This window comes from Ambystoma mexicanum, chromosome 4p (genome assembly GCF_040938575.1).
Source record: "Ambystoma mexicanum isolate Mex_15411 chromosome 4p, UKY_AmexF1_1, whole genome shotgun sequence".
Classification (NCBI taxonomy): domain Eukaryota; kingdom Metazoa; phylum Chordata; class Amphibia; order Caudata; family Ambystomatidae; genus Ambystoma; species Ambystoma mexicanum.
Genome location: NC_090927.1, coordinates 556,335,503 through 556,362,244, shown reverse-complemented (window position 1 = coordinate 556,362,244; position 26,742 = coordinate 556,335,503). Strand labels below are relative to the sequence as shown.

The 26,742-nt window shown below is 42.7% G+C and overlaps 1 protein-coding gene across 2 annotated transcripts in view; it reads left to right on the top strand.

The window, feature by feature from the left end:
• CSMD1 (CUB and Sushi multiple domains 1) overlaps positions 1-26,742 on the top strand; it is a 5,442,057-nt gene that overhangs the window by 2,828,455 nt on the left and 2,586,860 nt on the right. For both annotated transcript variants that reach the window (XM_069606098.1, XM_069606099.1), the window contains exon 10: positions 5,968-6,089. In XM_069606098.1, the coding sequence (XP_069462199.1) occupies positions 5,968-6,089 (122 nt within the window). The remainder of the gene's footprint in view (positions 1-5,967; positions 6,090-26,742) is intronic.

Below are 26,742 nucleotides of genomic sequence, written 5' to 3'. Positions count from 1 at the left end.
TCGAACTTGCAAACAATGTGACAAAAGTGACCAGGAAATTGGAAACATGGGACTGAATAAAAACTCAGGATTTAGCCATGGCATATAAATCAGTCTCACACCTGCTTTTGATCAGCTGGAAATTGAACGATACAAGACCATACTTAAGGACATTTCCAAACTGTCAATCGCGACAAACATTCATGACAGCATGGCTAAATATTATCTCCACAAATGAAGTTAGAGCAATCAGAGGGATCTCAATCTCTAGCCTGTGTCGGTTTTGTGATAAGAGAGATGAAAAGGAAACCATCAGACATCTCCTATTGGACTGCATAGGACTGGAAAAAGAGAGATCAACTCACATGTTACACCTTTTTGAGGGCGTATCCCATTATGATGAGGAGTTTTGGTGGAACCGCCTAAAGGAAGGAAGATAGAATGCACAAGACCATCGCAGTGACCCAATTCTTGCAGAACATCGACTTAACGAAAGTATAGATGTGGACTTTATCATTTCTTCTTTTTGTCTTCTCCAACTCTGTCTATTTTTTGTTCTCTCCTTCTTTTCTTTCCGGTGCTGGGATGACTCGGGACTATACAATCATGGATATTTTCATGAAGGATGTAAGAAAGTTTGTAAAAAAATGTGAAAACATTTTAAATAAAAATAATTTAAAAAAAATACCTTTACCATGTGTTTTCTTAGAATGCTCTGAGGATGTTTGTATGCTTGTGTGTTTACCCGTCTTATGCTGGATCATTGCAAGTCTGAGAAAGTTCAAGAAGTGCTTTCACCAATGTTAGCCATAATAGCGATTTAGAGTTTCATTTGTCTCTAATTAATATCAGCACTTGAACATCATTATCGTACCCCACGCAATGTCGGCAACATCAAGCCCTACAAATCTGTGGCCTCACCTGGGAACGAGATCGACAGGGACAACCATCCTCAGCAAGTACACCAAGAGGCACTTTGGAACCAGCACTGCCGAGTAGAGGACACCCAATGGTTACTTGCTCACGGGCAGCAGAGTTAGGACAAGGCCTTCCTATACATTCAGAGTGAGGGTACAATCTCTGTTTGTTATTTTTCTCTCTGCACAATCTTTGTGAAAGTGTGAGGGTTTTATTGCATAATTTCTCCTGCTGCCCAATGATTCACACGCCGATACTTTCCAGAGCCAATTTGTCCACTTTATCAAAAGATCCAACAGATTCCGGGCATGTCCTCCTAGTGTGTACTACGACATTTTTATAGCATATTTGGCCCAAGCTTACCCACACCTCAAATGAGAAAACCCATCTCTCCTTGCAGTACTCAGAGAACCTAGAATTAGAACTGTTTGGGAACAGCTATTCATCTTCGCTATGACAGTCTATATGATTCACAGAGTTTGATCTAATAAAACACGTAACCAAATAATGCACAGTTTTGTGCATTTCAGGTGGGCAACTGATATCTTCAAGCTGCAATAGTATCCAGCAGCACAGGTAAATGTAAGGAGTAATTAAAAACATTCTCATCTTATCTTGCCTCTAATTTCCAAGTGGGATTTTAGCATTTCTCTTTTGGCAAATATCTCTTGTGTCTAGTGAGACCGCTGTATGTTCTACTAACATTACCCCAACTCCAAGAGGTGGAACGACCATGTCAGGTAGACAGGGAAGCACTGTAAGCATGGTAAGGAGAGGTAAGCGCAGTGCCAATACAGACATGGAGGGTGGACCTATATCTCACTGACACTGCTCGGTTGTCTAACAACATGTGGTATACACACATGAATAAAGTTGGTAAAGAAACCACTGGGGAGAGCTGCTATGTCTGCTCACTAATCCTTATTGCATGAGTGCCTCCGGAACGTTCATAGCAACTGAAATACCAGCAGCAAGGGCACAATGCCTCATGTACTTATCCATGTTCACGACCCAAGGAAACAGCAACATTGGGATGGATGTCTCAAACAACATTCCTCTATGAAGACAGCTACATTAAGACTCTTGACATGATGAACAATTACTGGCAGTTAGACCAAGCTATACAATACAAAACTGATGGTCCACAGAAAGGCAAGATGAAAACAATAACACTGAAAAAACTACCGTGCCCGAAGAGGGGCTGAAGGAGATAGGATGAGAACCAGGATGTTGGGAAAGACCACAGATGCTTGTGTATGGCCAAGTATACACAGAAGGAGGATGGAAGGACAGAGTAGTAGGAAGCACAGCACACACCCTAGTACAATCACCAGTAAACACAGTGCAAGGAGAAAATGATAAGTGCCTGAAAGAATGGGATGCAAGTGCCAAGTTGCTTACATGGGTAGGCAATGAAGCTGGGCCGATGCCCATAATACCACTGAAGAAACCAGCATTGTGCTACATGAATGAAGGTGCAGTAAAGTTTGGAGATAACATAGAATGGAGGTACACAGAAAAGCATCCGGCAATGAAGGTCAGCACAGCAGTATAAATAGACTACTGCTGGTCGTGTGTATCCAAGGTATCCAAGAAGCTACCACCCAACTGGTAGGGGTCTGCTCGTTGGTACACATCAATATGCCAGCACTGTGCTACAGAAAGACATGAAGATAGACAACTTCCCAAAGATGAAGACTAACATGAGAAAGAAAAGATCTGTGGGTTTAGAATAAAAGGGAAGAAAGAAATGGTCTGTGGAAGTGAGTAGAGTACAGAGAGGCAACTATTTATCTTCAGAGTCGGAAGCAGCCCTAGACAATGTACCACATGAACATCAGTTATTCAGCAGGACAGAAGTGTTTTTCGCGTAAGTGGTCCCAGAAGTCCAGCCGTATACAAACATGAAATGGTTGCAGATATCCAGATGGGAGCTGATGCAGACACTCAACTCTACAGTAAATGGTTTCAATGCAATATAAAACAAGCTCTGAGCAGTAAAGTTGATGGTACTCCAGAACAGATACGTTCTAGACCTCCTCACAACAATGAAAGGAGGAGTTTGCGCCAAAATCGTGAGTTCCTGTTGCAGATTTGTGCCTGCCAATGACTGAGAGAATGGCATACTGATGGAAGCAGTGACACGATTATCAAAAATGTATGCTAAAATGGAGGAAGAAGCCAAAGGGACCGGAAAAGGCCAGAGCTGGTTGGTGTGCCTTTGGTCATGGATGCCATCATGGCTGGCGAACAGACTGAAAGTATTATTAGGTGCACTAATATTAGTACTACTGGGACTGTGTTTGGTGAAGATCTGCATTACACAATGCCACAAGCCTACTGAGAAATCGAAAGGAATGAAGGTGATGGTGGATGTGAACATGGGGGAATAAAGCAACAAGATAGTAGAAGAAAGGAATAGCCTAAGGGCCAGGATAAAAGAATTCCAGGTCTTTCTGACTGAGCTCATGAAATTCGACAAACCATACAACAATAACAGATACTGTGGGAAGTGCGTGTGGTACAATCCAGATGGAGAATGTACATACATGACCTGTAGTTTCGATGATCATGCACATTTCTATGGACTCTTTGGAGGAGTGACAAAGATATGGATGTCAAAATCAAGAGTGACACAGTATGGAGGATTGATCGACAAGTCGACCAGAGGGGGGGGGGACTGAAGAGAGGAACCCAGCAATTTCCCTCCTCACCCCAATGAACATGACAGCCCAAAGAGTATAGAATGCCCGAAGTCACTCATTATTTGGACAACGTCCAAGTGCTCCACTGACTGACACGTATGCAGAGAGGTATTCCCTCAGACAGCAATTCAAACCTTATCCAGTACATGTCCTTTCGCATACAGGTGACTGGACAGTGATTATTTGTTATGCGATTCACTGATTTAGTTTTATGGATTTTATGTATTTTATATGTTTGAAATATTATAGCAATTGTTGAAGTATCTGAACAACATAATGGACTGCATCGATTAAATGCGAATAAGCCAATGTGCTGACGTCATTAGTGACACCATGACGTGGCTGTGTTAACCACAAAGAACACTCAAGACCATGCACAGCTTGCACAAACACTCACCCGTATACACGAAGAACATGATTACACATATTTGTAGATAGAGGGCAGATATATATACATACTGTCAATGCTGTTATTATTGTTCTCATAAGCCAAGTGCAGTAACGCTAAACACAAGGCAACAAGAGATCCTGAGCAAAGTTGCAGATGCTTATGGCAATTAGGCCATGGAACTACAGGAGTATATATGGAGCCTGGTAGGACCATGTACGACTAAACTATAGGAAACCTAGCACAAAATATGCATGTAGAAATCATATTATAAGCCTAATGAAAATCACAGAAGGCCTTAAACTGCCAGACACCAGACAAAGGAAGCAGACTTAGGTTGCACGAAGCAGGAAGACCGAGCTCTCAGCCAAGGTCAGAGATAAACAAGCGCATTCAAAGCTTCAAATGACAAGGGGCCAGCTGCGGGAAAACAGCATAATCCTCATGAATGCAGACCCAAAGAGCTTGATTGTGTGGTCCAAAACCATGTGATGCGGCCAACCTAGACAATGGGTACTCACCCGTGGTGGGAAGACAAACTGTTCTCAGCAACCCAAATAAGAAGTGAAACAAACGTTGCAATGTTTAGCGCACTGTCATAGGCAAAGCTGGTGTTACTACCAGATACATTTGAGGCACATAGTCATTTTACATCACATTAAAGAGGTGCTGAGAACTGAACTGGATCCCAGACCTAGGGAAACCAGATGTAACCAATCAAAAGACAGAAATCCAGGGGTGGATGGCAGAGGGCAAGGGCCAATGCTAAGTGTACAACCCTGCAACAATGTGATAGATAGTTTCTTGGGGACAGGGCAGGTCAGCAACCTGACATGGACGGTCCAGTTGAAGTAGATGTATAATGACCTGCTACAGGGTATACTACTCCAAGCACCCAACCAGAAAAGGGGATAGGTTTTTGGGGAAGGGTCCATGTGATGCCGCCATTTGGTATCAAGTCTGTGAAGCATGACTTGCGGAGTTGAGAATTGCTGGAGAATTGTCATTGTCCTGTATGGTCCTTGTTGATTTTTGCAATAAACAACAGTTTTAACTTGCCCTTGGCTGAGTCCTCCATTTATTCTGGGGAATGGGTTTTTGGGCCCTTGGGAGCCGAACGGTTGAGCTCCTAGCCAGCTCCAGACCTCTGGCATACCAGGTTTCTCTCCAGCACTAGAATTTGCGTTTAAGTGGTAGGGATAGAAAAGGAGTTTGAACAGGGACATTCAACTTTCTTTCTTGTTAGCTATGCTGATCTCCTGACTGCCTGAATTTGTTTGAGGTAGCGAAACCTACCTCTACTTAGGGATAGACAGGATTCGATTTGAATAAAATAAAGCTTTATAGCTATCACAATGCCATCACTCGGTCAAACCCCTCATCCCATGCCACCATAGTGGGCACACATATAAATGGGTCCCAGTAGCATTTGATGTGCCAATACATATATATATATATATATATATATATATATATATATATATATATATATATATATATATATATATATATATATATAAATCTGCAACTTTTCCATTGATCAGGGATGTCAAATTATTGCTAAAAGTGCAGCAGTTGTGCAATGTGTCCCTGGTCATCGTAACATTAGAGTCATTTCATATTGCTCCTTGATCTGCTGGAAGCCTAGAGTGAAAGTCTAATTTTCTCAAATGCAATTTACCTGTCAAATTGCATTTAATCTAATGTGTATTAGCATAATGCTGATCAAGCAGTCCCCAAATATGCAAAAATGTACTCAATGAACTACCTTGAAATACATCTGAATACGTCGGCTCAAATTAGCAGATGCATTACATCGAATTAACTCTCACGATGTTGAATTGAAATGCATTTTCAGATTTCTTATTACTAAAATTAGCGTCACTTCATTTTGGCCTGACAGTGGCAGAAATGTCGCCAAACTATTTGGAATGAAGTGAAAGTGAAGAATTGAATCAATGTCTTCTTTCTTTCCAGCGAGGACATGCGGTTCCAACCTGCGTGGACCAAGCGGCACCATTACGTCACCGAATTACCCCGTTCAGTATGAAGATAACGCGCACTGTGTGTGGGTAATCACAACAACAGACCCAGAAAAGGTATGTATTTTTGAAGCCTGCAATTATGTCCTGAATGGAAACTGATTACCCGCCAGCCTGCAGATAAGCTTCTGTATAAAACGGAAGTACTGCTGTGTGGAATTTGTTATTAATGACATAAAACCAAACACAGTAGGATGCCTTGATTTAAGGCTGAGATGTCATGCAAATGGGTACACTGCTACAACTAAACATGTTTTTTTTTTTGTTTTTTTTTTACGTGAAACAGGAATACTATCCACTAAAATATAGGTTTTTGAGAGGTTATGGGTGGAACTAAAATGCACATGCATCTATTTATTTAATCAAAATCACATGCCACGCATGGTTACAATGCTGTACTTCCTCCATCTCTACCTCCTAGGCATGAAAAACAATATACTTTAAATTAAGTAGGTTAAAAAAAAAGAGCTCTCTGACTACGCACGGAAAACACAAGGAAGGACAGTTGGCATTGTGTTCATCAGCTAAAGCTGCCTCTCGAGGCCACAGAAAGTGTCATAATACAAAATATTGGGCCGCACTGCTAACCACGCAGAGCCCACCTAGCCCCCTTCCCTCCAAACATGTCTACAAAGCATGGGCCGGGCCATACTCAGTGTTGGCCTGGCCCACCATGTATGTGCATGATGATCATGCTACTACTGCATGGGGCAGGCTATACACTGCACTAGGGGAAAGATATAAGCATGTGATTTAATCAAACCTTAAATACTTTACCTAGCTTAGAAAAAATGGGCAGTGCCTGGCTTCTGAGTCCGGACAACAAAATGTACGCACCACCTCTATAGGTGGCCAGTAAAGTTGTGCACAGTAATGATACCATAAGAAAAGATGTTCATGCTTGCTCTGTCAATATATGCCACTATGCACATGTATGAACATTCTCCTTTTTGCTGTGCCCTTAATGCCAGTACAAACCATGCCATGCCACTGGAAGAAAACATTTATTTGATGACAACATAAGTGCCCTCACCCTCCCATCATTCTGGACCTGCCCCTTATTTGAGTTAAAAATGCCATGCCACAGAAAAAAAAACATCCCCAGTCTATCTCCACCATTGTACTATAAACCCCCACCCCGAGCCCTTCTCCATGCAGTAACATTTATCATGTTAGCTTTGCTCAAAAGTACCAGTAGAAACTTGTAAGAACATATCCATGCTCCAATGCCCCATGCTTGGGACCCAGCCTTGCATACACACACTCATACCCTTTCATCCACTAGACACCCTGTGGTGGCTGGTGAATTTTTCAATTTGAGGGGCATAAACATTTTCTACAAATAGGCCACAGTGACCGAGCACAGCATGGGAGTCCGAACCATCCAAAAGAGGATCAAGGGAAGAGGTGGGGAGAGGGATGTGTCTACCCCTGAGAACAATGAGGATGCCTCCCCGAGAAAAATGTTTGCATAATGAATTTGAATTGTGCATTATGCACAATTTTGAATAGTGGGTTTGAATCGTGCATTATGCCACATGCTTAAAAAACCTGGGTAAAAAGCAAGACAGTTGGTTTTGTAGGGTAACTCCAATCTAAAAATCCAGCAGATGAAACTCACTGTCAGTGCATAGGAGCATTTCCATAATACCGTTGCACATGCTATATGACAGTATAAAATCATTGTCATGCTGGCCGTGACAATACATGTCCACGATGGCTGTACCAACGTATGCTGGTATTCCCATATAAGAACATACTCCTGTTTGCTTTGCACAGAATGCCAGTAATTATACAATACAAGAAAATGTCCAGGTCGGTTCTGCTAACATATGTCAGAACCATGTGTAAGGATATTTTCCCTGTTAGCTCTGCCATTAAAAATGCAATGCCACAAAAGGAAAACACATCCAAATTGGCTGCACCAAAAAGCCAGTCTAGCCACGTAATAACACTAATCATGCTTACCTTATCACAGATGCCCAGAACAAAATGCTGTGCCACAATAAAAAAGTTGCTAGACACCCTGCACCAAAATTGGCTAGACTGGCTGAATTAATATGTCAGTCTAGACACTGACAATTTAAGGGTATCCATCCCTTCTCCCAGAGAGGGAGTCCACCCTTTGAGGCTAGAGAGGTGAGCCCGTTCTGCAACACCCTCCAAAGGGATTGAGGCATTTGATAACTCACCGGGAGAGACTCCCCCTTAGTGGACAATGACTCCCATTTCTGTGAGGGACTCCCTACACCAGAAAACATTATGGCATATGGGACTGTCAAACCATAGCATCTATCATAACTGGGCCGAAGAAGAAGCTAACAGATGCTATTATTTGGAAGAAAATGAAATTGTCTCTTTAAGACGAAGTATCCAATCCACTGAGACTAGTGGATTGAAATATGAAGATTGGCCAGACATGAAGCAAGAAGAGGGATGAGAAGCGATAGACAAAGTTGTTGTCAAGCATGGGATCTCCCCTGGTTACATGATGCTGAGAGGAGGCAAATCCACAAAGGGTGTGGCGCCAGCGAAAATTGCTGGGAGGCAGCAAGCAGAATGCTCAGAAGCCAGCATAGCCACAAGATTGAGAATGAACAAGCCAAGTGGGGATTACGAAGCCGAGAGCCTAAGAAGGTGTAAACCCAGGGGGGGCTTGAGACTTGGTGGTGGCGTGACAACAGGAGAATTGTGGTGGGTAGCAAACCCATACAAAAGCACCAATACCGCCACTGGGCAGCCGCAGCAAGCTACACAACTCCCCGTTACCTTACTGAGGCACTGAGCGGACAAAAAAAGAGTAGATGTGGGGGACGCTGAGGAAAGCGAAACGGCCATACGGTGTAGTAGGAAAGCTGACGTGAAGCCTGTAAGAAGCCAAGAGAGGGTTATCGATGAAGAGAAAGGTAATGGGAAACTGGGGTGGCATCGGAAGATCCTGAACAGCAATTATGTAACCTGGCAATTCCCAGAAGAGGAGCTTAAGGGAAATGTGAATTCCTTGATAAACCTGAACTGTACAAATGTAAGGAAATGTGAGATAATGTATACTGGAAAAGAGGAAACTGAAAGAGAGAAAAGCATAACATCAATATTCATGTATGTGAATGATCTGAATACAAGAGAGAGAGGTAGAGAGATACTTGTAGTATTGAGTCATAAAGGGAATATATCTTGGATTACCAGGATGATCAACATATCTTTCTGGGATGGCATGGTAGCCATCTCTCTTAAGGATGCTTGGATAACTCCCCTACTACAGAAGAACACACTAGAGCCAGCCAAAACTAAAAACTATCAGCCAAAAACTAACGTGCCATATCTCCTAAAAATCATTGACAGAGTAGCATATTTACAGCTACAAAGCTTTGCAGAGAACAATACAATCTTGGACACCCACCATTCTGGATTCAGAACACAGGACTGAGACGGGACTCCTAGACCTTAAATGTAACATCTCAGGCATTGTATAAAAAGGCCACCAAGCATTATTAATGCTGTTGGACCTTTTGGCAGCATTTGATCTTATCGACCACAACCTGCTCCAAGAAAGGCTGAGAAACTTTGTAAATTGCTCAGAGAAAGCAGCCCTGTGGATTTTATCTATTCTTGGACCCCAGAACACCAAGAGTGGCCGTCGAGAAGGCCTTCCAAGTGCAGAGTCCCACAGGGATCTTGCCTGCCTCCTACTCTAACATTTAAATGAGACCACTAGTCAATCTTCTTGATGGACTGGGTGTCCAATATACAAATTATGCAGATGACACTGAGGTCCTATTCGAACTGACTGAAACATAGACTACTGATGTTAAGATTGTGAATAGTGTCTACACTAAAATTCAAACCTGGATGGCCTGCAGTTAATTTGCATTAAACAAGGAGAAAACATAGCTTCTCGTTATTGCCTGTGGCCCTCGTTTTATGAAAATGTATTCTATGTACTCCCACTTCTCCATCATGTCCAATGCGATCTCTGTTAGTAAATCTAGGAAAACCTTAGGCGACATCCTGGTTTCTGAGTTGTCAATGAAACAACACGTCTCAAGCATTGATTGCTCCTGCAGTTTTGTAATTAAACTACTCCACCAGATCAGGCCCTATCTTACCACAAAAAAGAGATCACTAGTAGCCACCACATTAGTCAACTCACAGTTGGACTAATGTAACAGCCTTCTCACTGGCACATCTCAATTTAACCTATCCCAGTTATTGATCACGCAGAATGGTGCTTGCAGGGCAATTGATGGATTGGCCAATTGTGACCATGTTTTCGGTTTCATAAAAACCCTACAGTGGCTTCCAATCAAACAGAGAATAAATAAGGCATACAATTCTATCCCTTAATTACAAATGCCAGAACTCTGCACCCCCTCAGAATCTGATAAAAAGGCTTTCTGCCGAACAGCCCGCAAGGGTATTCTTTTCAAATGACAACCATGCATCGTACCAACCCCGCTTTCATCCGAAAATGTTTGAAGGAACAAGCTTTGAAATTCATGCAACACAAGAATGGAATGACTTCCCGTCTGCCCTGAGACCCCTCTCTTCCTTGGCAGTTTTCAAAAAGTTTAGTAACACTCTTATCTTTAATTCAGCAGATTAATTGTTTTCTTCCTTTCTGCTTGACCCATCTGCTTTCCCCCTGTGAACTGCTGTATATCAGCAGAAGGTCTGTCTGTTATTGAGTACTCCGAGGTCCATGGGCCTTTACAAAAATTGAAAATAAATAAATAAAATCTTTATCTTGCCAAGCAGAGAGAAGCAATTTTGTAACAAGGAGACAAATGGGAAGTAAGAAAGAGAGAATATGAAGAGTGGAAGGCTTGAATAGTCTTGAGGATACATTATCCTGGATCATCTACACTTATGCCCAAAGTGGGAAACAAGTGGGCCAATTTGAGAAAAGAACTGTATGAACTGATAAAATAGTGACTAAAGAATCTGGAAAGATCATTAATTAAGGTGATAAGTGCAGAGGGCACCGAGCAGGAAAAGGGAGTCATTCACCTGCCCTTTTGTTGTGTAGTATTAGTAATAGGGTCAGAGAGGTAGAATTTGAATGGTGGATGTATTCATATTGACATTGAGAAAGATGACTGATGAGTACTTTATTCCTTTAGGTAGAGAATCACCCCAAGCTATAGATATAGATAGGCCTTTACATTTATTATTTAATCAAAACTGAAGATACAAAGTCCTTATCATGGATGGATGCCTAATAAAAATGTGTTAGTAACGTGGACAAACCCTGCCTCCAGAACCCCCATCTACCAAAATCAGCTCCATGGCAACAGACCTGGCACAAATGTGCGCACACACATTCACACAACACATGCACCCTTACATCATACACATACTCATTCACATGGCCACCCAGCCAACCATTCATCATACACTCACTCATTCACACATACATTTCATAGTACATAACACACCCACACATGCATACATACAAACATACATACATCAAAACATGCACCAATCCTGCACACACACTTACACATTTGTTTCTTACCCGCTCTTTCTGAATAAGTCTTTTCCAAGGTACTCCTCTCGACAAAGGCTTCTGGCAGCCAGCTCCATTGCTCCCGCCTCCACCACACTGACAGGAAAAAAGAATCAGGATGTGTTTTCTGGTTCCTGCCATGCGCAGCGGAGTCAGAGTGCCACACGGCAACTGGAACATTTCTTTCTAAAGTTGAAATGCATAAACTCTCTCTTCAGAAAGAAATATGTTCTTTCTGAAGCTTGAAGTGCCCCCCCTAGGGCATGGTGCAGCAGATCCCTGCTCTGCAGAGGTTGTGGGAGGACATGCTACTCTAGTGGACACAGCTGCAAGAAGAGTATTACTAGTGAATAGATTATTTCTTGCTTCCACATTAAAGTTTCAATGTTACAAGAACATCTCTAATTAGAAAAACACACCTTTGGCATCTTTGGGGACAGCGTTAGTGCAAGCTCATATACATACTCACTGACTTTGAATACAAAAGGAGCAGTTAAGCTTCCAGGTACATGTGTAACATTTCAATGCTTGCAGAATTACCCCAGGGGATCAGATTTCCAGGGTATACAACAACAAAAAAGTTTTGATCAGCGGATTCCAAGCCTTAACATGTTCTATGATTTAGGATGTAAATATTCACCAAGTTCCAGAACAATACTCGTTTTTCATATCATGCCACTAAGATCTTAAATCCACACCTGAGCAAAAAGGTGTCCTTCAGGCAAAAAAGAGAGGTGGCTAATGGAGGTTTTCCATCATTTTTCAATGTCTAACTGCCAACACATTGAACACTGTCCTAGAGATTATTATTTCTAAAGTGCATGTGTGCATTTCCATCACCCTTGACAAGCTTCCACCATAAACTACCCAAAAACCGAAATCAGGCATCAAAGATGTTAAACAATGGTTCAACATACTTTGGGCCTCATTACGAGTTTGCCGGTAGCCATGGAATTAGCTCCATGCCTGCTGCCAAACCGGGCTCCTTTACCGGGTTCCCAGAATGAGGAATTACCGGGCCATTCCGAGTTCAGAGGGCCCGGTAATTCCGCCCTCTGGGAACCCGGGCCCGGACCTTCCCCATTCCCATCTGAGCCCCCATAGGGCTCAATGTGAATGGGAGAGGGAGCTAACAACGGCCCGATTATGACCAGCCCGTTGTTAGCTCCCTCTTCCCCTCGCGGGACCCGGTATCGACGACTGTTTTTACCAGGCATCCTTACCGGGTCCCGCGAGGGGACCTCGTAATTTTGCGGTACAGGTATAACGGGTCCGCCTCCATTAGCGGAGCCCGTTAACCCGTTCCACAAAAGTTGTAATGAGGCCCTTTGACTATTTCTCCCGGGCTTCTCGTCTTCCGATAAAATGTTTGTAAGAGCGTACTAGCAGGTTTCTTTTGGGGATGTAGAGGCTAAACTGACAGGAGGGCTATCCCATGCTAGTCTTCCAGGCAGCTGTAAGGGAATATCCATGTTATGAAAATGCTATGAGTTGCCAAATTAAGATCTAGTGCATGATTTGAAAATCCTTGGGAGTATGACTACATTTGTGGATCATTTGTGCTGCTATGTTTTGGATAATTTTCCATTGTTTTTTAGAAATCTTGCATGCATGCTACCACAAGGGTACAACTTTTAGAGTTCCACAGCTTTCCCAACTTTGACTTTATGATGGAGATCAAGGGCAAATACAAATTTTATAAGCAAATCAGTTGAAAGGTATTTCCGTGGGATCTGTGTCATAAAGACAATAGGCCTCATTACAAGATTGCTGTCTGGTAACAACGGTACCGGTAAGCTTGCAGGTAACATTGTTACCGGACCGGCAAACTATGAGTTCTGCTCGTGGGTAACTTCCCGCCCACCAGGACTGACCTGGCGGGCGGACCAGCACCCGCAAGCAGACCATGTCGGATGCACCGGCACCTATCATGAATGGTGTCGGTGCATCCGGCCTCCCCATTCCCATTGAGCTTTTTGAGGCTCAAATGGGAATGGGGTTTAAATTACTGGCACCCGGCAATGGGGAAATAAAGGGTCCGCCAGGGCTGTAATGCCCTATTATTTCCCCATTGGCAAGGCTACCACTGAACTTGTAATGAGGCCCAATGTCAAGATGTCAGATATTAATTACCCGTTTAGTGAGAGGGCCTCGTGTGAATGTCCCGCCAACGGTCAGCCTTTTTTCCAACTATTTGCTGGATAGAAGAAACTGTTTTATATGCTGCAGATGAAAACCCCTGTTTCAAAAGATTGAGGCACAGACTGCTGTCTGACATTCATTTTGTACTGTTCACAAGAATCTCAAGATCTTGGTAAATTCCTCCATCACCCAGATGGATCATGACTTGAGAGACATTGGTGGAAGGGTTGCACGCAAGGTCTAAGTTTTCAATCACTGTTGTTACGGGCCTCATGTAGACATTGAACATCCATGCTACTGGCGAGGCACGTCGGGTAAATCTACAGATATGACGAATTTCTATTTTTTCTTTATCAGAAATCACCATTATTCATTTGAGTAGAGCCGTCTTGCAAAAATGACACGATACACTGTGATTCTCTTGGTGCCTGTATAATGTCGGATGTGGGGGAAATGTTTTATGGGGTTGAATGTGTCATTCAACACTGGCAAATCAAGCAGTACCAGGGTTTTGGATTGTTTTGATTGTAGTAGCTCCAAAATGCAAGTAAAAACGTTTTTTTTTTAAGGCAGAGTTTGAACACAGATTGTCTATCATAAAAATAGGAGGCTTAATTTGCTCAATTTGGAGTTGCTTAGTGGTTAGCCATTCATTTGATTTGGCGTCAAATGTTAAGATACTAATGAGCTAGCCACTCTTCATGGAAGCTTTACAGAGGTTGGTGTAGCATTCTATGGTAAAATGCAGTCGTGCACTGCGACAACATGGAATGTTTAGGTTAGAAACAGCCAGGGTTCCAGGTCAGTTGTTTAGGTTCATGTAGGAGGTGGTCGCAGTGCGGGGCGCCGGTTCATTATATATGTATCAAATAAACTTACTATTAACAGAAGTAGTCCCGGCTCCAGAGATACTTCAATTGGCGACGAGGACACCGGCGCCTGGTGACCCACGCAGCACAAAGAAGACGAGAGCGGCTGCTCCGAGCCTGAGCGCAGCACTGCGCTGGCTTGTGCTGTTATAGGCCACATGGTTTATACGTGAGACTGGAGGAGAGCAGATGCTCCGAACCAACGAATTACAGCGTTGGTTTGTGCTGTTTCTGGTGGTGGGGGCTGCAGTTTAGAGCAGATACTCTGGGCCAAACAACCACTAAGGCTGCGTGGTTTGTTTGGAGCTCCGAGCATTCGCTGCTCCTGCTCGTTTGAAGCTCCCAGGTCCCACATGGAGTTTTAAGTGAATTTTATCTTCACTTCCCCACAGACTCGTAACGATACACCCCTCACATTGCGCATGTTAGAAAAAAGGACCTTGCAATAGATCGTGATCACGTGGGCCTGCTGGACAAAGACCAGGAAGTCTGAGGAGGGTGAGGATTATACATCCTCATCCTCGTCCCAGTTCTTAAAAAAAAAAAAAATAATTTTTGTTTTCTTCTTTCTCTGTTTAAATACACAACCATAAAGGAACACATAATACTATATGCAAGTTATAAGACTGTGTTAGGATACCACAATGCAGGGTATCATTATTCAACCTCCTGCAAGCTTTTTGCCGACACCAGGTCAGCCAGCAGTGGTCTGGTCAGAATGGAAAGAATTTTGGCTGAATTATATTCAAGCCGTGGATCAAGAAGAACTCACATCCAGAAAAAAGAAACTATTATTGTTGCATGCACTTGGATTAGAGGGTCAAAAGAAATTCAGGGAACTTCCAGAATTGACAAGAGATGAGGCTGGAGATGCCGATGAACATGACAGAGCCATAAGACAATTGGACAAATATTATGCGCCTGAAACCAATGTCGCCATAAATAGATATATATTTTACGCCAGGGTGCAAAAAGAAAGTGAAAGTATCGAGGAATATGTTTCAGCATTAAGGGTTTTATCCAGAACCTGTCAATTTGGCAATGGCATTACTCTGGACGAATTAATACGAGATCAAATCATAATTCACTCAAAGGATAATATAGTTCAAGACAGGCTGTGTATGATCGGTAATCCATCACTACCTGAAACTATAGCTATTGCCAAGCGGGTGGAGCACAGTAAATTGTGCTCTAAGGAAATGAAGGACAAGAAAGAAGAAGCTGTACAGAGCATGCAACGAAACACTACAAAGATAGTACAGGAGCAAGAAGAGCAAAGCCAAGTTAATGCAAAACAGTGTCCTGTTCTAGGACAGAAATGTGGAAATTGTGGTATAAAAGGTCATTTTGCAGTGGTATGTAAGAAAAAGAAAAGAATTTCTGTCATCGTAGAGGAAGAGGAAGAATCAGACGAAGAAAGGGTATTTTTCATACAGGAACCTACAGAAGGGGAATTTAAGTGCCCGAGTTGCGAGGTGATTCTAGATAACTGGAAGCTCAAGGTGAAGGTGGATAGTTGTTCACCTTGGACAATAATCACCAAGAAGATATGGCAGAACCTTGTGGCACGTGGTCTGGGAAGCAAATTGAAATCATCAGACATAAAAAATCCGGGAGGATTTGAGGGGTCAAGGATAAAAATGATTGGGTGGTTTCCCAGTATCATACAATTTAAAGACAGACGAGCCCAAGTCAAAGTTTATGTAGCAGAAAAAGGCGTCAACATCATAGGATGGAGAGATCAAGCTGGTCTGAGAATCAGGTTAGACCCATGTACGGAAGAATAGATTCTGTTGGTCAATAGTAGTCAACAACAACAAAGAATTGGTGTATCGGCGGAAAAGAATAAAGTCATATCAGAGTTAGGTTTATTAAAGGATTTTGCACACAGAATTCGTCTGAAGAAAGGAGCTGTACCGGTTAGACACACGAAGTAAAGACCGGTTCCATTTGCCATTGCTGACAAGGTTGAACAAGAGTTGACATTGTTGGAATCAGAAGGGATCATAGAGAAAATTGAATCTTCGGAGTGGGTGAGTCCCATCGTGGTGGCGTTGAAGAAGAATGGCAAACCCAGGATTTGCGTGGACTTAAGAGACATCAATAAGAACATAATAATCGATATATTTCCTCTTCCGATTATTTCTGAGATGTTGAACTGTATTGGTGATGCAGATGTATTTTCAACACTAGATCTCTCGAAAGCATATCATCAAATTGCACTTACTGAAGATTGCAGAGACATTACAGCTTTTATTACGCCACATGGTTTATATAGGTACAAACGTATGCCATTTGGTTTAGCCTCGGCGGCGGCTGTATTTCAGAGGGTAATGATGCATGTCCTCAAAGGAGTAAAAGGATTTTTTGTATATCAAGATGATATTATTGTATTTGGTAAAGGAAGGGAAGAACATGATAACAGGTTAAAGAAAGTGTTGAAAAGATTAGAAGATGTGGGTTTGAAAGTTGAACAGAGCACGTGTAAAATTGGAGTAGACGAGGTAGAATATTTAGGACAAACTGTAAATGGCAAAGGGTATAAACCAAAGAAGGATGCCATGGAAGCCATCAGGGAGTCACCTGATCCAAAAAACAAGGATGAGTTAAGGTCATTTTTGGGATTGTGCGAGTATTACAATAGATTTGTTAGAAACTTTTTGAGTGTCACAGATCCTTTGAGGAAACTGATGAAAAAGGTTGCTAAATTTGTGTGGGATGATGATTGTGACAAGGCAGTAAAATACATCAAAAGTGAAATTTGCAATTCATTGGAGCTAGGAGGGTTTGAGTTTGGTAGAATGACGAAAATTACAGTGGATGCCAGTGGTAATGGTTTGGGAGCAGTTTTATCGCAGGTAGATGAAGATGCAAACGAGAGAATAATCAGTCATGCATCGAGAGCCATTTCAGACACAGAAAATAGATACTCAGTGATCAAAAAAGAGTTATTGGCTTGTTCTTGGGTAGTAAATTACTTCAGGAAGTATGTGTGGGGAACTAAATTTGTTATTCAGACAGATCATAAACCTTTAATTGAGGTTCTTACAGTCAAAGGAATGTGTAGGGCCTCGCCGAGATTAGCAAGACTTAGTCTTAAAATGCAGGATTATTACTTTTCTGTGAAGTATGTGCCTGGCAAAAGGAATGTTGTAGCTGATTTTTTGTCGAGATTACCACTAGGAAGTAAACAGATGGTAGTAGAAATGGATGATGAAATGGTAGCTGTTGTGTTTGAGGTCACATCCAAGGATGATTGGATTGAGGAGTTGGGCAAGGATGATGAGCTTCAACAAATTGGCGAATACATAAAGTCTGGATGGCCTGAAAAGAAGGCAGTTCAGGAAATGTGTTTGAGATTTTGGGAAGTAAGGGATGAATTGTCTATGGAGGATGGATTTTTGGTAAGAGGAGACAAATTGATTCCACCACGCAAGTTATATGATGAACTTATTGAAAAAGCACACCAGGGTCATCCTGGTATTACAGGCATGAAGAATAACATAAGATTAAAATATTGGTGGCCAGGTATGGATCTTATGGTAGAAAGAATGGTTAGGAATTGTTGGCCGTGTCAGAACAGCGATAAAAGTTGTAGAATTGTAAAGTCTAAGCCTATTGACATTCACAAAGTTGAAGCACCATGGGAAATGGTAGGTATTGATATTGTTGGACCTTATGGGAAATTAATCGGTGAGAAGAATATCTTGACGGTATTAGTTGATTACTATTCAGGGTGGCTGGAAATTAAAGCAGTAAATAAGAGTGATAGTCATGAGATTGTGAAATTCATAATGCAAATTTGCAGGAGGGAAGGATTCCCCAAAGTGATAATGAGTGACAATGGAGTTCAATTCAAAAGCAAAGAGATAAGAGAATTTGCCAAGAGATCAGGAATTGAATGGAGGTTTTCAGCTTTATATCATCCTCAAACTAACGGGTTAGTGGAGAGATGTAATCGTGTAATTGTAGAAGCAGTAGAATTGGCTTTGAGTAATTATTTGCCAGTGGATGAAGTACTAAAAGAGAAAGTGTGGTGTATCAGGATGGCTGTCAAGAGGGGAATGAATGTTTCACCCTTTGAATTGATGAGAGGAAGGGCTCCCAATACTTTGCTTAATCCGGATTGGGTTAATCGTAGGAAATTGGTGAAAGATGGAAAGGAAAGGTTGTTCAAGCATCAAAATGAATACAACATATCTAGTGGAGAACCGTCTATCGGTGAACCCAGGTTGAGAATCTCACCGGGAGACTATGTGCGGATTAAGTTTGGTCGTAGTGTGAGGAAGGGCGACTCTAAATACAGCAGACCGATTAAAGTTATACAGGTATTCAGAAGAGTGATTAGAGTTGCTGGGGGAGCAGTATGGAATTTGGATAGAGTAAGTAAATGGAGATGGAGAGGCAAAAAAGAAGGATTTCGGCGAAATGGAGAAAAGGGAAGAGCAAATGATTTATTTGGAGATGAAACTCTATGTAGAGGGGAAAATGTAAGTGAAATAGGAAATGGTCATAGAGATGCTGTGAGACAAAGTGAAGAAATTGATGTGAATGTGCGACAAAGTAATGATGCATATGGACATAAATTGATATGAGGTTCAAGAGAAAGAAGGTTACCATATTGGTCCAGGGATTATGTGATGCATAGGTAAATGTATATTGTACATTTTGTTAATTTTGCCTATTGCATTCACAATCTATTTCATGCAATGTGTTTATATGTGTAAACATACAAGTCTTCTAAATGTTCATTTTTGGTTAATTGAGAATGTGTTTTAAATATTGTTGTTTCCTTTTATTTCGTTTTTTTTAATGTATTTTATTGCTATTTAAATTTTTTCATTCAATATTTATGGGGGAGGATGTGTAGCATTCTATGGTAGAATGCAGTCCTGCACTGCGACAACATGGAATGTTTAGGTTAGAAACAGCCAGGGTTCCAGGTCAGTTGTTTAGGTTCATGTAGGAGGTGGTCGCAGTGCGGGCCGCCGGTTCATTATATATGTATAAAATAAACTTACTATTAAAAGAAGTCATCCCGGCTCCAGAAATACTTCAGTTGGCAAGACTAGGTTTGACAGTACGGGATCAGGTCTTTGGTTAGATGAATGGAATGGATAACATGTGGTTTTGGATATTTGCACGTGGGTAATATATTCTAGATATCTTCAGAGATAATGCTAGACAATTCTGAGAATACAAGTAATGGCTTTATCTCCCTAATGTTGGCAATGACCAAGATGCTTTTCGAGGCACTTTTCGAGATGTGGCAGCCTGAAGATGTCTGCAGTGCCGAGTTTCTTGTTTGAGCAAGGGCAATCAACATGCTCAACTGACACAATTCAGCAGCGAACTGGTTGGAGGAGCAGTAACAACACTATAAAGTGTTTCAAAGAACTGTAAAAGGCAGCAGTGAGGGCCCTGGTGGTTCAAAAACATTTTAACATGATCGGTAATGGTATGATAGAGGTTCAAAATGGTGAACTGCAGGAGACCAGTTACCTTGAACATTCTAGCATAGTGAGTCCCAATCTCATTCTCCCAAACCAGGGGAGGCTGGCTAACACCTGCAGGAGTCCTTCAGTTCCAGTGAGACACTGGGTACCAGTATAGCTGGCAGACAGGCAGATCTTGCTCCAGCAGAGGTTCACCTCCAATGTGCTCCGGGGATGTATGAAAGCAGAGCTTGCTTCTGCCTTGAACACTCCTTCTTCACCTCTGGGATGAACTTTAGAAATTAGCAAATGGCTGTTGAAATCCCGCTGGAATGACTCAAAGAAGGAGTGGGAGACCCCTTCCTTATGAAGGCAACACACCACAGGAGATTGTTTTAAGGGGTCCAATCCTTGTTAAGGTAATCAGTACTTTGCTGTGCAGGGTGTAAAGGAGGCAGGAAGGACAGAGAAGCCCACAGAAAACTAAGATGTAATTATCATTTTCCCTTATTCTCTATTCTGCCTGACATCTTAAACCTGCCCTCTTCTCTAGTCCTGCTCTTTGTTATGGAATTGCCTTTTTGAAACTAGGCTCTCTGTAGATATGCTGATTTGAGACTCTGGGCCTGGAATCAGGGTGATTTACCCAACCTCCCAAAGTCTCATTTACTGAAATGAAAATATGCAGGTGACTGAAATCCACATTGTGTCTCCTGGGTGGTCAGAGCTCACTTAATCAGATGTGGCTTTTAACAATTATGTGTCCCATCAACAACCATACAGAAATTTAGTTATGGTGTATATTTCCAGATCATCCTACAACCAGGTGATGTTTTATCATAATTACGGTGGTTTTTGAACAGAGGTGTAGACTTAAATGCAACCGCAGCACAGCAGTGTCTTGGCTGTTAAAGCAGCTGCCAACAAAGGCACCTGTGTCCTCTGAATCTACCCTGTGCCAACAGAGAGCAGTAACTGCAGATCAGGCAGGCTTATGCAGATGGGCACCGGTGTACACTATGCTTTTGCCATGGAGCTTGATGTGTGTGTGATCACAGGGATTATATCTAATAGAATCTCAGCATAATGTCTGTGGTTCTAACATGTGTTATTTTTTTTTTACTTGAGAAATGGTTTATGCATTGAGTTGCAGCTGTTTCTTGACTAAAGAAACTACAGAAAGATAGCTGCAATTGAAATTGGTCACATTGCAACTCATGTGAAAACATTGATCTGGGCATAAGATAGATTGCAGCTGTCTTGTACCTAAACCAAGGGATATTTTGAAATGGTGCGCAGATTGTGACATGCATTTGAAAATAACATAGAAACCTTCCACTGTTTACAAAAAATTACATTGTAGCTGTGAAGAGGGTAAAGGGGGTTTAGAGTCATGTTCATGCCTGCATGTGGCTCCCAAATGAAAACATTCTCTATAAAATCTGCCTCAAAAAGATAAGGAATGTTTCAAGGGCAGGGAAGTGTTTGTTATACACTTTGAGCTCTGTGTATTAGATGGGGTTGTTAATCCTCCACAAATTGGGTGCTCAAAACTAGGCAATGGGCTCAAACTGGAGCTCAAGGCAAATCCTACAGCCATCAGAAAAAAATCACATAGATTGGGAATCCATGCTTTCATCTAACTGCAGGTGGAGATTACACTTAGCCGTCTACTTAAGGAGACAGAACACACGTTTCTGTGACAGATATGACATGCCCACCTGATATCTAAAATAGCAGACACACATTGTGTTTCCTCTGATAACAGGGCATATGGCAACATCTGTTAAAATGGATTTCCAAAAATCTACTCTGTAGGTTGATTTGGGAGGACAACCCAGGAGGGCTGAGTGCACACATGAAAAACATCAGGGTTACAACAAGTGCACAAAGAACAACACCAATAATCACAGTTAGAGATTGTGAGAAACCTGACAGTATTCTCACACCCACTCCTTCAGGATCTTCCATTTGGGTGGCCAGGGAAGGGCCATCACTTTTGTATTCTGACCATGGTAGTGGACAAGCAAGGGAGGATAACCTGAGTGGATGGTCAAGGGGGATTGGGAGGAGGCTACGCAATGGTGAGACATGGTATTCCCCCAGTCCTGAAACTCCCTAACCTACTCTCTCTCAGCCTTTGTGGGGTGTTTACAATCTCACCCCAACTCACCCTACCCATTTCCAACAAATACTGATATGTGGAGGAGGCAACTAAGATCAGTAAAGTTTACCCACAGGAATGGCATGGGGAAAATAAGGGAAACCTATCCAGAAAAAACTCAGATTGTCAGCCAGGGTCAGGGGTTCGATAGTAACTACTCACACCTGACTCCACTTGACTGGTTTGTTCACAATAAAAGGTGTAATCATGCACACACAGAAATGAGCGAACTGGAGATGCAGTCTGGACCGGAGGAGCCCAGAAGTAGAGAGAAGCAGGAGCTGCAGGCTGGAGGAGAATGGCGTGCCGAGAAGCTGGCCTGCTGTGGATTAATGGCTGCAGCATGGTGAATGAGTTGGGCCTCCAGGAAGCCAGAGAAGCACAGCCTGCATACTTCTGGCTAGGTTCAGGAGAGTGCTCATTCCCTTGGAGCCAGTGCCAAACCCAAGCTTGCCCGAGGGGCAGGTGGTGAGACCCCGACCTAAACCCTGAATTTCCTGGAGGAACCTCCTCTCAACTCAATGCTGCCGGTCGTAAGTTTCATGGAGAATGTGAGAGAAACTAGGGAGCGTGCATTTGGATGAGAGCAGAGTGGGAGAAAGGCACGGACAGTAAAATTGGCATGGGATTGCAAGGGAAGGAAAGTGTAAAAGCTGAAAGTGCAGCTGAAAGCAAGAGCGAAGCAGAACGTGCAAAGTCTTAAAGCCCGGCTGGAATCAAGAACAAAGCAGAAAGTGTAAATGCTAAAAGTGCAGCTAAAAGAAAAAGCGAAGCAGAAAGAATGAAAGTGGAAAGTGACAGAAAGGAGCAGAAAGTAAAGTGAAAAGCAGATCAGAGTGGAAAGCGAGCAAATAACTATTTGGAGTGTAAAGTGAGAGAGAGTAAAGAAAAGCACAAGGGTGCCGGTAACGGAGTGGCCGGTAACGGAGAAGAGAAGGGTTCAATAAGAGTCAAGGAAAGATGCCAGGGGCACGATAAAAAGGAAATCAGAAAAGAGGGTGAAAGGTAGAACAAAAAGGACAAGGGCCAAAGGCACGATAAGAAAAGCATGAAAAAACAGTGTAAGTGTGCACAGTAAGGAAAGACTAAGTAAACTGGTGCAGGAAGCATCTGAAGGAAAAAAGGTACCGAGAAAAGTAAGAGAAAGAAAACAAAGAGAGGGGCAAAGGATCAGAGTGGTTGTGCTTAGGAAAAGCTAAGAGCCTGGCATTTTCAAAAGCCTGTGTTTCTACCCCATGAAAAGATGGTATATGGAAAAGATTGTCAATAAGAAAAAGGTACACCTTGAGCAGCTGAATCTGTGTTTTGAAGTAGAGGGGCACAAAACCTGTGGAAGGGCACACTTTGCAATCAAGAAGGAACTGTGATCAATTCTGAAAAAAACAGGAAGAGTGCTAAGCTTGGGGAAGGGAATCCTAAGAGGCCTATCAAAGAATGCCTGCTGATAACAGCGACTTGGTGTTTGAAATTTGGAAGAGGCTTGAGCTTGGGGAAGGGAAATCTGAGAGGCCAAACCAAGTTGGAGACTTGTCTGTTTTCTTCGGAGTGTTGAAAGGATTGAAGCGTGGCAACGGGAACCCCGAAACACTTACAAAAGGAACAGAGTTACTTTTCTTCCATGGTGTTTTGAAACTTGAAAAACCTGAAGCTTGGGGTACGGAACCCCAAGGAACTCAAAGACACTTACATTAGTTGGAACAACTACATGGGCCCTGTGAAGAAGGTCTTACGAACAGCCCTGTTGATTGAACTCATTTGTGTGACATTGACCAAACAGCACCCCAGTGAGAAAACCGTGTGAAACAAACTCTGGTTTTCCCACATTTTGCTGAACCACTATTCTTCCTGACTTTCTATCACATTGTTATGCAGCATGAGGGCAAGCATAGGTTTAGACACAGGTATACTTTTATTATGACTATTAGACAACGACTGTTAGAAACATCAGTTAAGGGAAGTATCTCTTTAGAATTAGGGCCAGTCAGGCATTACACCAACCAGGAACCTTAGTAAATAAACGTTTTCAAACAAAACCTTTTGAGTATGTGTCTCTCTTGATACCATGCCTGTCCCACAAGAGGTAGGTACACAAATATACAATGATGTATTAAGCCATTTAAATACACACTATGCAAATGAAACCTCTCAACAAGTCTTGTAACACACTTACTTTAAAACAGATATATATGTTCACCCTTATAAGAAGATAGAAGGCATGTGATTTACTAACCTGTGTAAAAGGGGCTATACTAAGAAACTTATTGCCAAACCTTACAATTAATACAAAAAGGAGTGTGGGATAGTTCTCAAGAAAAGGAGGAAGTGTTCTTAAATAATATATCAGGATGCAGTAGCCTGGGTCCCCTTTCCCCATGTTTTCTGCGCGGGATAAGATGGGAACTTGGAGCACAGTACAGTCTTGGGCTTCTCCAGTATGAGATGACAGGTCCAATGGCAGTTCTCATGGCCATCAATGGCCAAGTCTCATTTCCTTTTGAAAGTCGCTTGCCTTCGAGGACTGACGTGTTCAAATAACAAAACAAAAGTTCCTTTATTAAATAAATGTTTGTTTCTATTGTTCACTGGGTGATGGGTTCACCCCTGGGTCCCCCTCTTCTAGGCGCCGACCCTGCTCAAATTTATTCCTCTATTTCACATAGGGTGAAGACTTCACCCATGGGTCCCCCTCTTCTGGGCGCTGACCCTTCTCAAGTTGCAGCCACTGTTCATGTAGGGTGATGGCTTCACCCCTGGGCCCCCCTCTTCCAGGCGCTGACCCTTCTTCATTGTTTACTACAGTTTCACATATCAGTTCTTTTCTCAATGAACACTGGGTGATAGCTTCACCCCTGGATCTCCCTTGGCTGGGATCAGACACCTCTCAAATCTCTTTAGCGGAATTCACTTCCCTTGTTTTCTCAATGTCTTTTCAAACAGTTCATAGTGGACATCCCTCTGCCGGGTTCACAGCTGTCAACATACTGTTTCTCAGGACTTTAGACTTTGCCCCTCTCATTAGCATTCCTCGGTCGGGCTCACTCTTGCCAACTTCACATTCGCTTGTATATGCAGGATTCACTTCCCTTGCTTTCACACAGTTTACAGATCCAAGTCTTTCGATTGTACAGGGATTTTGCTTGACCCTCAGTATGACCACTTTGACCTAGTCCGCTGGCTCTCCTAGGGCCTTCTGGTATCTGTAGTTTCTCTCATATGGGGTTTGACCAGAGTCTCTCAAGTGAGTAACCATGTGGTGCTGGTTTCCCTCTGCAGCTGGTCTCCCCTTAATAATGTACAGTTCTTTCACAGTTCCTCAAACTTAGTTCATAACTTGCCACTTTGCGATTATCAATAAACACAGCACAATTCTTATTGTCCTCCCCTCAACTCACCAACTGTGTTCATTGCAGTCAATGCCAGTACCATGGTCGCAGGAGCTTCCCTCTCTCCTGCTTATCGGCATAGGTTTGCCCTGTGCAAGACACTTGTGCTATTGTTTGCAGTCTTGTGCCTTCTTCCTTGAAAGTTCTGTGGGTCTGGGATGACAAAGGCAGGGTCCCTTCTCTCCTCACCACCCTCTCTATTCCTGCTGCCTTTCTCCTTCACTTGAATAGCCGTGCCTGTTCCGTTGTGCTCTCTGTCGTGCTTGCCTTGCTCGTACTGTGCTCTTTTACTCCACCTTTTGTCCTTGTTGCGAAAGGAAAGGGCCTTCGGGTGTGTGTGGTTCAGGTTAAATGACTGATTTTACCTGACGCTGGGGTTCGGACATGTCAGGTAGATGTGCTTTACATTACTCTGTTATCTTGGGTGTGCAAATGTGTTCATGTTGGAAAGGGAAGGGTTTGGAGTGTCAGATTCTCCTACAGGACAGGATAGGGAAGGTTTGTGAAATGGACGAGAATGACAGGGATAAAGAACAGAACATAGGGGATTGTGGGAATCGTAGTGTTTTGTCTAATCAGGTTGGGAGGTGGAAAATAATGACCAGAGAGGCAAAAAGAAGAAGGATGGGGAGTATTTCAAAGGAGACCGGTGAAATAAGGATTCTGGGAGCATGCATTTTGGCTGCAATGGAATTTGGGATCCTAGGGAATTGGTTATATACAGAGGGTTTGTTTGTTTTTGGAAGAGGACGTTTATTGGATTGAAGGGAGGTCGATTTGGTACAGCCTATAAAGGCTTAGGCTTCATAAACCTTGTCTTCCTTGTCCCGCTCTCCTATATACTACTGTGTCTCACCTGGGGTATCCTCCCAAGTCTGACCCTGGGTTCACCTATCCAGGTGATCCTCCCTTGCACGGCCACCGCCAGTTTTGGCATCTGAGAGTGCCAGCCCTTCCCTGGCCACCTGAATTAATGGGAGAACATCCTTATGTTTCTCACAGTCGAAACATGTGTAGATTAAACATAAAACAGTTCCCTAACACAAACTAAATCCAGCCACAAGACAAACTATTACATCTTGCTTCTTGGACAAGGGATCCAGGTGTTGGATGTGAGGAACCTGAGGGTGTCCTCACCTCTTTTCTCCCGGCATCTTCTACTCAGGTGGCAAAGGAATGGCCATTGCTTTTGGATCCAGACCCTGGGGGTG